The sequence below is a fragment of the Engystomops pustulosus genome, chromosome 7, assembly GCF_040894005.1.
Source record: "Engystomops pustulosus chromosome 7, aEngPut4.maternal, whole genome shotgun sequence".
Lineage (NCBI taxonomy): Eukaryota > Metazoa > Chordata > Amphibia > Anura > Leptodactylidae > Engystomops > Engystomops pustulosus.
In genome coordinates this window covers 149154894-149170985 of record NC_092417.1, presented here as the reverse complement: position 1 = coordinate 149170985, position 16092 = coordinate 149154894, and the positions used below count along the sequence as shown (strand labels likewise).

At 42.6% G+C, this 16092-nt stretch overlaps 1 protein-coding gene across 1 annotated transcript; it reads right to left on the bottom strand.

Annotated features, from left to right (window-relative positions):
- Positions 1–8500: 8500 nt before the first annotated feature.
- Positions 8501–14322, bottom strand: LOC140068987 (protein kinase C delta type-like). Its single transcript, XM_072114334.1, has 3 exons — positions 13170–14322; positions 12206–12365; positions 8501–8809 (listed from the first exon to the last, which is right to left on the bottom strand). Exon 1 carries the CDS (start codon positions 14273–14275, stop codon positions 13196–13198), a length of 1080 nt encoding a protein of 359 aa, XP_071970435.1. The 5' UTR covers positions 14276–14322; the 3' UTR covers positions 8501–8809; positions 12206–12365; positions 13170–13195.
- Positions 14323–16092: the final 1770 nt, after the last annotated feature.

The following is a 16092-nucleotide window of genomic DNA, read 5'->3' as shown; positions in this document are numbered from 1 at the left end:
GTTACCAGGACTTACTGGTGTCTTAATTTATAATGTTCATAAAAGGATAAAAAAATCTCCAATGACTGCAAACCTTTATTAGAACTGAATCAGCATAATGCAATATATATTCATAGCCAGATGTACAATAAAGGCGGTCCCCTACTTAAGAACCCTCGACTTACATACGACCCCCAGTTACAAACAGACCTCTGGATATTGTTCATTTATTGTACTTTAGTTCTAGGCTACAATAAACAGATATAACAGTTATAAGAGGCGTCTGTAATGAAGCTTTAATGTTGTTCCTGGTTCCTATGACAACCCAACATTTTTAAAATCCAATTGTCACAGAGACCAAAAAAGTTCTGGCTGGGATTACAATGATAAAATATACAGTTCCAACTTACATACAAATTCAACTTAAGAACAAACCTACAGACCCTATTTTGTATGTAACCTGGGGACTGCCTGTACAGGTGAATAAGATGCTACATGGATAGTCACAGCCTAAGAAAAGATGGCACCTTGATAACTTTTAGAGCTGTTCAATGCTCAGGGCACCTTACACTCTTATTTTCATTGCTGATTTGCATTTGTAGATTACATTACCTCTCATAACATGAAGATAAACTGGTCTTTTCCTTGTAGAGATAATCCCCTGCACCATAATCCAACTAGAATTTATATCCTACACAAGTAACCAGATTGTGGGAGAAAAGTAGTATCTGGAAATCCATTACATGATGTAAATGAATAGTTAATAATGTGGTGACAATAGTCACTTATACCCTAGAGCTTCCTCTATGGTGATTGTAAAACTTATTCTTAAAGGTTCTGAAAGAGAAGTTCTATGGGTTGTCAAATGAGTCATTAGTTTTCTTGGGCAGCTTCTTGGTCAGATAAACTGAAAAACATAGAAGGTAAAATGTTAAAAAATGATGATTCTATAACATTATGTGCTACAGCAGTAACGATGCTACCAAGTATATAACATATTTATATCAAATTAGATAAATATTTATACCAACTATTTTTGTAGAAATGAACTTTAATACTTAAAGGGTTTGTCCACTTTCAGCAAGAAATTGATATGGTTTGAGTAAGGAAAAGTTTTACAATTTCCCAATATACTTCCTGTATCAATTCCTAACAGTTTTCTACATCTCAGCTTGCTGTCATACTATAGAAAGCTTCTATGATTACTTCCAGTGGACAGAAATCTGTCCATGGTCACACAGGTGCACGGCTCGTTATATCAGAGAGAGTAATTAGAGCTGTGTGATATAACGAGCCGCACACCTGTGTGACCATGGACAGATTTATATCCACTGGAAGTAAACATAAAAGCTTCCTATAGAATGACAGCAAGCAGAGATCCAGAAAACCCTGAGCAATTGATACAGAAATTACATTGGAAAACTGTATAACTTGTCCTAGCACAAACCATATCACTTTGCTGAAAGTGGACAACCCCTTTAATTTTGTCAGTATTTATTGTATTTTACACGTTGTTAATCGTTGGAGGGGTGTTCCCACGAAGATGGGTTTCTTTTTAAGTTGCCGCTAGACATGAGCATGTAACGTCTGACTTAGGCCCCTTTCACACTTGCGTTTTTCAAGCGCGTTTTCCGCGCATGCTTTTGACGCGCAGAACTTGCATTGCACTCTGACCCATTGTAATCAATGGGTCTTTTCAGACTTGCATTTTTATTCACGCACACACGCGCGTTTTTTTAAACGCGCGTTTAAATCTCGACATGCCCTACTTTTGCAAGTCACGCGTGTGAAAAACGCACCATACAAGTCTATGGAGATGCATCAAAAACGTATCGCACTCTGAGACACTTGCAAGCGCAATGCGTTTTTCACGCATCAATTGCCATAGAAAAGATAGAGCTCTGACTTGAGTCCTTCCACGCGCATTTTCTGCGTGTGAAAAACGCATTGAAATTGCATTGAAATTGCATCAAAAACGCGCGTGAAAAACTGAGACACTGAACAAACACTGACTGAAAACTGATTGCACTCTGATGCAAAATGTGCGTTTTTCACTGACCAAACCCTGATCGCACCCTGATCAAACTCTGACGCGAAATGCAATGCGAGTGTGGAAGGGGCCTTAGGGTGAAGACATACATGGCGTTTTTGGGCCGTTTTTGGGCCGTTTTTACTAAGTGCGTTTTCAGATTGTCAAAAACGCATGCGTTAAAAACGCATCCGTTTTTTGAAAACGCATGCGTTTTTGTCCGTTTTTCCGAAATTGCGCCATGAAAAATGGACAAAAACGCATGCGTTTTCAAAAAACGGATGCGGTTTTTAACGCATGCGTTTTTAACGATCTGAAAACGCACTTAGTAAAAACCGCCCAAAAACGGCCCAAAACGCCATGTGTGTCTTCACCCTTAGGGTCAGGCCACCAAACTCTCTCTCTGCTCTCTGCCTCTAGCCCCGCCCCCTGCAGTTCAGGGCGGAGCTCACTCACTGATGCATACTGAGACACAGAGGGGGTCATTTACTAAGGGCCCGATTCGCGTTTTCCCGACGTGTTACCCGAATATTTCCGATTTGCGCCGCTTGTACATGAATTGCCCCGGGTTTTTGGCGCACGCGATCGGATTGTGTCGCATCGGGGCCGGCATGCGCGCGACAGAAATCGGGGGGGCGTGGCCGAACGAAAACCCGACGTATTCGGAAAAACCGCCGCATTTAAAAACCGAAAATGTGTCGCTTGGGGAGCGCTCACCTTCACCTTCTATGGGATGGTGCATTCCGGGGCGTTAAGATTATTTTCGGCGCTGCAGCGCCACCTGGTGGACGGCGGAGGAACTACCATCTTAAATCCCAGCCGGACCCGAATCCTGTGCAGAGAACGCGCCGCTGGATCGCGAATGGGCCGGGTAAGTAAATGTGCCCCAGAGAATCATTTCCTGCAGGCAGCAGCAGCCAGGAGAGAACTACAAGCTACAGATAAGTTGTTTATCTGGGGAGGCACAGCAGGAAGGCGCAGCAGATTTAGTGTGTTGTGTAATAGCAGAGAGGTAGCAGAGCTGATAGTGTGTAATAGGCATTTTAATGGATCACATCATCTCTCATCTGTCTCATTTCTTTTTTTTCTATATGTCAATGTGTTTGTACAATGTTCAGAAGGTAAATGAAAGTGTATACAACCCTGTAACCTGATAATCTAAGCACATTGTCAGCACACAGCATCTCACACAAAACTAGAGGGGAACTATTGCCGTGTTGCGCCATCCTGTTTCCTTTCATGTACACAATAAAAAAAGAGTGGCTATTCCCATATAGACTAGAGGCAGAGGTATGCGGGCAGCCATCTTCCCTGCGGCTATAAGTAGTGATAGACTGGAGTGACTAATTGAGATCTCTGCAGGATATGGTACATTTTTACAGATTAAAAAAAGTGATATAAAAATATAAAAGTGAACAATTAACACCCAATTCCCAAAAAGTTTGCTTCGCAAAACTGATAGAAAAAAAAAAAAAAAAAAATAGGCAATTTTCTGATGACACATTCCCTTATAATAACCCACTGTTACATTACAGAGGTCAGATGTATAATGTGGTGGATTATCACTGTAGGAGGTGAATGAGCTGAGGATGCATGTCATAGGAGGATCTAAGGTTTCTCCACCTCACATGTGACTATTCCCATCACTATGCAGCTTTATCTATGGATTGCTTGTATGTACCTTATATACTCGAGTATAAGCCTAGTTTTTCAGCACAAAAAAATGTGCTGAAAAACCCAAACTCGGCTTATACTCAAGTCAAAAAAATAAATAAATCAAAACTCACCTTTCCGGCGGCCCCCGTATATCTTCTGTGCCGCAGCCGCTGCAATAGTATTGTTGTGCTGCATGACGGGGGGGGGGGGGGGGCTATATACACTGGGACAGGGCCTGTCAGGCTATATACACTGGGGCAGGGGCTGGCAGGCTATATACACTGGGGCAGGGTCTGGCAGGCTATATACACTGGGGCAGGGGCTGGCTGGCTATATACCCTGGGGCAGGGGCTGGCTATATACTGGGGAGGCTGTGACCAATGCATTTCCCACCCTCGGCTTATACTCGAGTCAATAGGTTTTCCCAGCTTTTTGTGGTAAAATTAGGGGCCTCGGCTTATACTCGAGTCAGCCTATACTCGAGTATATACGGTATGTTTTATCTAGTTTTTATCTACAGTATTATCACGTTTGCACTTGTTTCCTGAATACCTGCGCTTTGGTTTCAATAAATTTTCAAAATATTTCCCTGCTTGCTGTTGCTGCAAGAACTTCCTGTAATTATTGGTAAAAATGACATCTGATTGTCTCTCGACTCTCCTGAAACAGAATAAGCAAAATTACCACGTCATACAATTACCATTATCTGGGGGTAAATTCAGGTGGCATAGAGGGAGCAGTCACACCCAGGTCATGGAGCATTATGTTCTTTGCAAGGGTCACGGATCGCACTTTTGTCAGACTGTTCGCCGTTTTAAGCATTTGCACAGCTTTGACAGGTATTTAGCAGGTGTCTGCGCTGGAATTGTGTTGCACGTGATCTGATTTTGGCACAGCTACACTGGCTTTCATGCGACACAAATTGGGGGGGCGTACCGTCAAACGATCCGACTGATTCGGACTGAGCGTGGGATTTAACTTTCAAATTGTGTTGCAAGACAATGCACTTACATGCACCAGGAAGCAGAAGGTGAACTCCGGCGGACCTGGGCGGGGAAGCGACACATGCACCATATCGGGCGCACAATCATAGTGAATCGCGGCACAGTGCATGATGGTTGGACAATGCACTTTCGCGAACTCCGCGGGAGCAGGTAAGTAAATGTATATCCTATATCTCACAATAGTCTGAGGGCTGGTGGCTGGAGACTGGCTGTAATGATGTCTCCCATACACTGCACATTGAGAACACAGTAGATTCTCCACCCTAACCCTCTGTATTCCCCAGCCTTCCTTCCCCCAAAATAAATGTCAAATATTTATTTGTACTATATCAATTTCTTTAAAGATTGTAGAAAGGTTATGGCCCATATACAACAGGGAAGGACACTTCCCCATACCTACAGACAAGAACATGCTATATTATAATACATTTCTGTAAAATATTAACACTCTCCTTCCCTATAAATGTGACAATAGGACAGCAGGGCCGGACATCAGCCTGAGAAGAGTATACAGCGGGGCCGGACATCAGCCTGAGAAGAGTATACAGCAGGGCCGGACATCAGCCTGAGAAGAGTATACAGCGGGGCCTGACATCAGCCTGAGAAGAGTATACAGCGGGGCCGGACATCAGCCTGAGAAGAGTATACAGCGGGGCCGGACATCAGCCTGAGAAGAGTATACAGCGGGGCCGGACATCAGTCTGAGAAGAGTATACAGCGGGGCCGGACATCAGCCTGAGAAGAGTATACAGCGGGGCCGGACATCAGCCTGAGAAGAGTATACAGCAGGGCCGGACATCAGCCTGAGAAGAGTATACAGCAGGGCCGGACATCAGCCTGAGAAGAGTATACAGCAGGGCCGGACATCAGCCTGAGAAGAGTATACAGCGGGGCCGGACATCAGCCTGAGAAGAGTATACAGCAGGGCCGGACATCAGCCTGAGAAGAGTATACAGCAGGGCCGGACATCAGCCTGAGAAGAGTATACAGCGGGGCCGGACATCAGCCTGAGAAGAGTATACAGCAGGGCCGGACATCAGCCTGAGAAGAGTATACAGCAGGGCCGGACATCAGCCTGAGAAGAGTATACAGCAGGGCTGGACATCAGCCTGAGAAGAGTATACAGCAGGGCCGGACATCAGCCTGAGAAGAGTATACAGCAGGGGCCGGACATCAGCCTGAGAAGAGTATACAGCGGGGCCGGACATCAGCCTGAGAAGAGTATACAGCGGGGCTGGACATCAGCCTGAGAAGAGTATACAGCGGGGCCGGACATCAGCCTGAGAAGAGTATACAGCAGGACCGGACATCAGCCTGAGAAGAGTATACAGCAGGGCCTGACATCAGCCTGAGAAGAGTATACAGCAGGACCGGACATCAGCCTGAGAAGAGTATACAGCAGGGCTGGACATCAGCCTGAGAAGAGTATACAGCGGGGCCGGACATCAGCCTGAGAAGAGTATACAGCGGGGCTGGACATCAGCCTGAGAAGAGTATACAGCGGGGCCGGACATCAGCCTGAGAAGAGTATACAGCAGGGCCGGACATCAGCCTGAGAAGAGTATACAGCAGGGCCTGACATCAGCCTGAGAAGAGTATACAGCAGGACCGGACATCAGCCTGAGAAGAGTATACAGCAGGGCTGGACATCAGCCTGAGAAGAGTATACAGCAGGGTTCTGATACATTCTTTTGATGCATCAGGCTCGCAGGGTCCCTCCCCCTGTGGGGCACAGGTCTCTCTGCTCTGCGCTTCCCATCTGACAGGACACAGGAGGCCCGTGAGGCAGGAGGCTACCGGCCTGAATAGGCGTCTGACCAGTGATGTGTCTGACCTGATGCAGGCGCACATGATGACGTCATTGTGGCGCTGCGGGGAAAGGGACCGAAGGAGTCGGCAGCACCAGAGAAGACAGGTGAGTATACACTTTTATATTTTTTTAATTTGCACAGTGGGGGCTCTAATACTACTATGGTCATGACTGCAGGCAACTGTGGACATTATTAATGGCTACTAGAGGCATGACTACGGGTTATTGGGGGCATGACTGCTGGCTAGGGGGGGCATGGCTACTGGCTATTGGGGACATGGCTGCTGGATGCTCAGGGCATCGCTGCTGGCTACTGGGGACATTATTAATGCCTACTGGGGGCATGGCTACTGGCTACTGGGGACATTATTAGTGGCTACTAGGGCATGGCTACTGGGACATGTGCCTGTGTATGGAGGGCAGGCTGTGTATACTGCCTATGGGGACAGGCTGTGCATTCTGTTTATGGGGGAAGGCTGTAGATACTGTCTATAGGGGTAGGCAGTGTATACTGTCTATGGGGGGGGGCATGGCTGGGTATTCTGTCCATGGGGGGCAGGCTGTGTATACAGTCCATGGGGGCAGGCTGTGTATGCTATTTATGGGGGGCAGGCTGTGTATACTGTCTATGGGGGGCAGGCTGTGTATGCTATTTATGGGGGGGCAGGCTGTGTATACTGTCTATGGGGGGGCAGGCTGTGTATACTGTCTATGGGGGGCAGGCTGTAGATACTGTCTTTGGGGGCAGGCTGTAGATACTGTCTATGGGGGCAGGCTGTAGATACTGTCTATGGGGGCAGGCTGTAGATACTGTCTATGGGGGCAGGCGGTGTATACTGTCTATGGGGGGCAGGCTGTAGATACTGTCTTTGGGGGCAGGCTGTAGATACTGTCTATGGGGGCAGGCTGTAGATACTGTCTTTGGGGGCAGGCTGTAGATACTGTCTATGGGGGCAGGCTGTAGATACTGTCTATGGGGGCAGGCGGTGTATACTGTCTATGGGGGCAGGCTATAGATACTATCTATGGGGGGCAGGCTGCGCATTTGTATAAAGGTGGTTAGGGGTCACCATCACATTTACTATAGTCTCTGTCAGAAACTATAGCAAAAAACTCTGCCAGTTCTGATCTGATCTACAGTTCCGAACTAGTGGAGTTTATTCCCTTATCTACTAAACAGGTCGGACCCTTTTAGTGGATACGAACGTCGGACCACCAGCGGGGGGCAATTTGAAGACTGGTATTCTATATGTCAGTCTTAATGAATTCCCCCCAGTTTGTCATCCGGGTGTCATCCGTATTTGCAGATCAGTTGATAGGTAACACAATCGTGTGAGTCTCCAAGGGGTTGGGACAAGTTACTGACATCACATCTGCCTCCCTTTTTTTTTCTTCACGGATCCACAAAACGGATGACATACAGGTGACATATTGCAGCAACTCTAATGTATGATGAAATTGTCGTGTATGTTTGAGGAATTTGTGTTTAAAGAGTTTTCTGGACCTAAGCTATAGGAGAGGTCATCGATAGGTAATCTGTGGGGTAAAAAACCTGGTACCGCGGTCACTCAGCAGAGAATCAGACAACTCTGAATGTAATGTAGCAGCGATCCAGGATTCCCATAGACAGTAATTCTTTCACTACACAATAGATATAGATGTCTGCTTCCAGCGCCATCCTGTGTGTAGAAGTGCCCCGGGCATCGCTCAGAAGGGGGCGCCAGTGACATGTATAATATACTGTAAGCAGTGACTGGCAGCTTCTCAGGAGAGGGTAGAGGGACACAATTACTGGCTGGCAGCGCCCCCTCTTCATGTAGTGTGTACTCTATGCTATACAACACAGGACATACAAGGACATTAATTCTATACCAGAAGGAATGAGCTGGAGAACATAGAAATATCCTGACCACAGATTCCGCTAATAACCAAAGTATTTATTCATAAACTAAACCAAGAGCAGTAACGTTCTCTTCCTCTGGTTATTGTTATGCGGATAAAGCCATTGTTATCGGAGGAGATTGGACTGAAAGGCTTTAATGCCGAGGTGAAGCCTTCCCGTTGTCCCCGCAGTTTACATTGATGCGGGTAAAAGCCGGGCAGCTGTTATAGAGAAGATTCAGCTTCTGTTTTCCTGTAGACTGAGTTGTGTGTAGCGAGGGGTGATGGAGGTGTCACAGTGACACTCTGAGGTCGGCTTGTGTGGTCACTATAGAGGTCTTCAGACGAAGCTCAGAAGCTTGTACCATCTCCGCGCTCAGTCAGGCCCCACAAATCGGTGATTCTAATCCAAAAGCATCTGCCATCTGCTTTACATCCTCTGTCTATAGGCTACAAAGAAACATACATTTATACTTTATTGTCCCAAACACAGGATTAATAGCAAGTGATAAAATGTAAAAGGTCCAGCAACTCATCACATCAGACTATATACACATCATATCATATACACATCATATCATATACACATCAGACTATATACACATCATATTATACACATCATATTATATACACATCATATCATATACACATCATATCATATACACATCAGACTATATACACATCATATTATACACATCATATTATATACACATCATATCATATACACATCAGACTATATACACATCATACTATATACACATCATACTATATACACATCATATTATATACACATCAGACTATATACACATCATATTATATACACATCAGACTATATACACATCAGACTATATGCACATCATATTATATACACATCATATCATATACACATCATATTATACACATCATACTATATACACATCATACTATATACACATCATATTATATACACATCATACTAAATACACATCATATTATATACACATCATATTATATACACATCAGACTATATACACATCATATTATATACACATCATATTATATACACATCATATTATATACACATCAGACTATATACACATCAGACTATATACACATCAGACTATATACATATCATATTATCTACACATCATACTGTATACACATCATATTATACACATCATACTATATACACATCATACTATATACACATCAGACTATATACACATCATATTATATACACATCATACTATATACACATCATATTATATACACATCATATTATACACATCATATTATATACACATCAGACTATATACACATCATATTATATACACATCATATTATATACACATCAGACTATATACACATCAGACTATATACACATCATATTGTATACACATCATACTATATACACATCATATCATATACACATCAGACTATATACACATCAGACTATATACACATCATGCTATATACACATCAGACTATATACACATCATACTATATACATATCATACTATATACACATCAGACTATATACACATCAGACTATATACACATCATACTATATACACATCAGACTATATACACATCAGACTATATATACATCATATCATATACACATCATACTATATACACATCAGACTATATACACATCATACTATATACACATCATACTATATTCTCATCATATCATATACACATCATACTGTATACACATCATATCATATACACATCATACAATATACACATCAGACTATATACTCATCATATTATATACACATCAGACTATATACACATCAGACTATATACACATCATATTATATACACATCATATTATATACACATCAGACTATTTACACATCAGACTATATACACATCATACTATACACTCACCGGCCACTTTATTAGGTACACCTGTCCAACTGCTCGTTAACACTTAATTTCTAATCAGCCAATCACATGGCGGCAACTCAGTGCATTTAGGCATGTAGACATGGTCAAGACAATCTCCTGCAGTTCAAACCGAGCATCAGTATGGGGAAGAAAGGTGATTTGAGTGCCTTTGAACGTGGCATGGTTGTTGGTGCCAGAAGGGCTGGTCTGACTATTTCAGAAACTGCTGATCTACTGGAATTTTCACGCACAACCATCTCTAGGGTTTACAGAGAATGGTCCGAAAAAGAAAAACCATCCAGTGAGCGGCAGTTCTGTGGGCGGAAATGCCTTGTTGATACCAGAGGTCAGAGGAGAATGGGCAGACTGGTTCGAGCTGATAGAAAGGCAACAGTGACTCAAATCGCCATCCGTTACAACCAAGGTAGGCAGAAGAGCATCTCTGAACGCACAGTACGTCGAACTTTGAGGGAGATGGGCTACAGCAGCAGAAGACCACACCGGGTGCCACTCCTTTCAGCTAAGAAAAGGAAACTGAGGCTACAATTTGCACAAGCTCATCGAAATTGGACAGTAGAAGATTGGAAAAACGTTGCCTGGTCTGATGAGTCTCGATTTCTGCTGCGACATTCGGATGGTAGGGTCAGAATTTGGCGTCAACAACATGAAAGCATGGATCCATCCTGCCTTGTATCAACGGTTCAGGCCGGTGGTGGTGGTGTCATGGTGTGGGGAATATTTTCTTGGCACTCTTTGGGCCCCTTGGTACAACGCCACAGCCTACCTGAGTATTGTTGCTGACCATGTCCATCCCTTTATGACCACAATGTACCCAACATCTGATGGCTACTTTCAGCAGGATAATGTGCCATGTCATAAAGCTGGAATCATCTCAGACTGGTTTCTTGAACATGACAATGAGGTCAATGTACTCAAATGGCCTCCACAGTCACCAGATCTCAATCCAATAGAGCATCTTTGGGATGTGGTGGAACGGGAGATTCGCATCATGGATGTGCAGCCGACAAATCTGCGGCAACTGTGTGATGCCATCATGTCAATATGGACCAAAATCTCTGAGGAATGCTTCCAGCCCCTTGTTGAATCTATGCCACGAAGAATTGAGGCAGTTCTGAAGGCAAAAGGGGGTCCAACACGTTACTAGCATGGTGTACCTAATAAAGTGGCCGGTGAATGTATACACATCATATTATATACACATCAGACTAAATACACATCATATTATATACACATCAGACTATATACACATCATACTATATACACATCAGACTATATACACATCATACTATATTCAAATCATATTATATACACATCATATTATATACACATCATATTGTATACACATCATACTATATACACATCATATTATATACACATCATATTATATACACATCATATTGTATACACATCATATTATATACACGTCATATTATATACACATAATATTATATACACATCAGACTATATACACATCAGACTATATACACATCATATTGTATACACATCATACTATATACACATCATATTATATACACATCATACTATATACACATCATATTGTATACACATCATATTATATACACGTCATATTATATACACATAATATTATATACACATCAGACTATATACACATCAGACTATATACACATCATATTATATACACATCAGACTATATACACATAATATTATATACACATCAGACTATATACACATCAGACTATATACACATCATATTATATACACATCATACTATATACACATCATATTGTATACACATCATACTATATACACATCATATTATATACACGTCAGACTATATACACATCATATTGTATACACATCATACTATATACACATCATATTATATACACATCAGACTATATACACATCATATTATATACACATCAGACTATAATACAGCTTTAGTTATTTCATTGAAAAGAAACCTACCTCATGGTTCAGTTGCCAAAAGACCAAAACTAATCATGAATGTGACCCAATAGGGATCCAGAAGTAGTCAGGTCAGGGGGCTACATCCAAGTCCTGTTCTAGGTTGTAGTCCAGGGATTTCATGTCGCTGGGGTCCAGCCTAAGACGCTGCTTCTCCGGGCTGATGGATGGAGAACACAAGTGGAGGATGAGATAGGTGAACCTCAACTTTGTGGTAACATTTAGTGAAGTGAGTGAACCAGAACTCAGAAAAGGTAAGTATCTACTCAGTCAGGTCAATCCTCACAACTCCCTTAAAAACATAAATACTTTATTATAAGGAGTATAATCTTAGTGAGAAGGGAATGTAAAAGAGCTGTTACATGTTTACAGGTTAATGTTGTGTTACAATGGACAGAAACTTCATATGGAAGTAATGTTACCGGCTAAAGCTGATATTACCCATGTTCTCCAGAAGTTGTAACATGTAACATGCCGGTCGTATACTACAGGGGGGGGGCACATGTTAGTGTGAAAGGGGCCATAAAAAATAGAAAATAATAGAAGAATAATAAATAATAAATTTCACATATACTAAACATTATAAAAACACTTCCTCAGTTTAATAGTTTAATACTACATCTCTCCTGTGTCTGACCGGTAGGTATTACATGAGTATCCTGGTTACTACAACTTATCCCCACTCCACAGGACGGAGGAAAGTGTCTGATCAGTGGTAATCTACCATTGGGACCTTCTCCAATCATCTCCTGTACCGTGTATGAATGGAGCAGTAAGTTGTGTCTGTGCATTGCTGGTCCATTCATTTCTGATGAAGATATCACTGGGGTATCAGCGAGAGACCACCACTGATCAAACCGTATATTCCTACTAATTGGATAGTGGATAACTTGTACGGTAATAGATAAATATCCCTATAACAGATAGATGTAACTTACTATACTTTATAAGACTGAATACTCACAGTGCCGCCTCCTTTCTGGATGATATTCAGGATTTTGATTCTCCGGGGATATATGGTGGTGTTATACGCAGCTGCTCCAGGTCTTCCCAATTGATGCCATTAAAAAATGGATGAGATCTAATACAACCGTTGAGTCCTAATCGTGTATTGGGATTGTCATCCAGCAGCTCCTTGATGATATTTGCAGTGTCTCTGTGAAGGCCATAGGATGGGAAAGCTGATGGGATACAGCGGGAGCTGTGGAGTCCTGTGGCCAGCTGGAAGAGCACAACCCCAAAAGAATACCAGTCCGCTGCTAAATTGTAAGCTTTTCCGGAAAGAACCTCTGGAGCTACGTATCCGTGAGTACCAGTATTTCCCCAGATACCTTGTGTTTTCTTCACTGCCAGGCCAAAATCTGCAAGTTTCACATGTCCAGAGCTGGCAATGAGGATATTTGAGGGTTTTATATCCCTGTGGATATATCCTTTTCCATGCAGGAATTGGATGGCGGAGGTGATCTCTGCTGCATAAAATTGGACACTTGATTTAGGGAGACGTCCGCTGGTTTTAAGGTGAGTTAGTAAATCTCCACCAGAGGCGAAATCCATCACAAAATAGTAGTGTTTTTTGGTGGTAAAGGACATATGGCTGTGTATTAGGAATGGGCTCCCTACTGCTATTTCCATGATCTCCTTCTCCAGGCGTAGGGCCATCTCAGCCACAAATGAGGGTCCTCTGGAAACAGTTTTTATGGCAAGAGATGTTTTTTTTATTTTATCCCAGACTTTCACCACTTGTCCAAAGGTCCCTTGTCCTATGACCTCTCCTCCTGAATATCTTTTCGTATTCATGGTAGCCCCACTATTAGGGGGGGTCACTTTGCTAGGTCCAGGCTTGGGCTCCTTCTCTTCCTCAGCCTTTGACCCGCATCTCATCCTCTTCTGAGAAGGACCAGTAAAAGGACTTACTGGCCTTTTTCTGCTTTTTAGGGCTTTTTCAGCCTCTTTGCCTTGCTCCCTCTCTGGGCAAGGCTTCTTCTTTGGGGGCTCTGATGATGAGAGTGCCTCCCTACTCCTCTTCTTACCTCCATTTGGGTCTTCTTTAATTTTTTTTGAAGATCCCATGTCTGCAAAATTGCACACTTAAAACGCACGTCTGTAACCAACAGTCGCCAATGGAACACTGAACACGGTTGCCAGGAACAGAATCATGTAGAATCTTATGATGTCATATTAGAACATTCTGATGTCAGTAAACCAACATAATTAACCCTTTACATGCCCGATGTCTTATAATGTGTCACTGCTCTATCTTTAAAAAGTATGACTAGGGAATGGGGGTTGTATGGGGAACTATAGGCCATGCTTACTCCACTATGGATTCTGAGAAAGGAATATGCATATAAGATTTCCATTGACTTGTGCAGTGCCCTGGAGCAGAGGAGTGTTGGACTATGGAAATTTGTGGACATATGAATATTTCCCCTATTAAACCATTTCTTACTTTATTTCACATTACACTCTAATGTTGTGTGATATACATTCTGCTTACCAGTACGGTGTCTATATAGAACTGTAATTGGTCAAATATGGAAAAAAGTGATAGAACTCATGACAGGAGGGGTAATGGGTCCAGTAGAGTGTTTGGTGAAGACATTTTATGGGTGAGGCAAACAGCGTCATCAGGCCAGAAATGTAATAGCAGCAGGACACGGAGACTCGGACACAGACTCACCAGTATCCTGGTGCTATTATTTTTCTGGCTTGACAAAGAAGGCATTGCGGAGTTAAAACACATAGCCTCAGCAATAAAAGGTCTTAGCTGTAAACTCTATTGGACTAATTATTTTTCCTTTGGACATGAGACCATTTTTCTCTAAACATAACAAATTACTTAACTAGCTGGACCCCCTGGCAAGCGCCCACTCTAGGGCTAGACACTGCAACCACAACCACACCAGTCACCCATTAACCACAAAGTATATTAAAAAGAACCTACTCCTACACGCTTCTTTTTTCCCCCCTTATTACTATTATAAACCTGTAGAAAGGGTTAATGAACATTGAGTAAAAAATTTCTGACTGCACATCTCTAAACTAAAGAAAACTGGTAATTTCCCACAGCTATAGTAGAAAATGTTTTGGAGGGGAAAAGATTTGCTTACTGCAAAAGCAAATAGACTGACAGGTGCTGTCTGTAGACTTGTTTACCTCTTTAGAGAGATGGGGACACCCTGACATAGACCCTTCGGACACCGTACCAGCCTTCAGAGTAAGTGAATGATAGACGGTCTCTGGTGGACTCAGCATAGCATTGGGGCCTCATCTAACCCGGTTGCTGTACTTATAGAAAGACACTTTCTAAACGGTGGCAGTGGAGGCAAATGTTTCTTCTTCCACCAAGAAAAATGTTTGTGTATATTCCTTTAACAATGACTTAGGTTAGTTCTGACAGGATTTGTCTCCACATCAGGATGTCTGCTGCTTGTCCTTCTGGTATCCAATTCTCACTGGACAAGCTGTTGGACCAGGTCAACCACTGATGCATTGGCGCTCTCCAGGGCAGGGGCTCAGCTTGTTCACACATTTTTGGTGCCAGATTTTGGTCCCAGGGACAGAAATTGGTCTCGGCACCAGAAATATATCTGCACAGCTCCACAATATTAAATTTGTATTTTTCCGAGAGGAAGACAGTAACCAAGTCGGTGCAGACACCAACACTCACTAACTAATAAGAGGACATCTCTTATTAACCTCTTACTGACCAGTGTAGATGTCTTTATACACTTAAGGGGGATTCCATTTCTTGCCCATAGATCATATGATCACCGGCTCTAAGATGATCACAGAGGCTACTAGGTCCTTTATCTTAAACTTTAAAAACAGAAACTTTTACCAGAGGAAAAAATATTGGAATATAATTAAAAAAATATGAAAATACA

Excerpts from the sequence above, each read along its gene's own strand:
- LOC140068987 (XM_072114334.1), bottom strand. The coding sequence starts at position 14,275 with ATGGGATCTTCAAAAAAAATTAAAGAAGACCCAAATGGAGGTAAGAAG.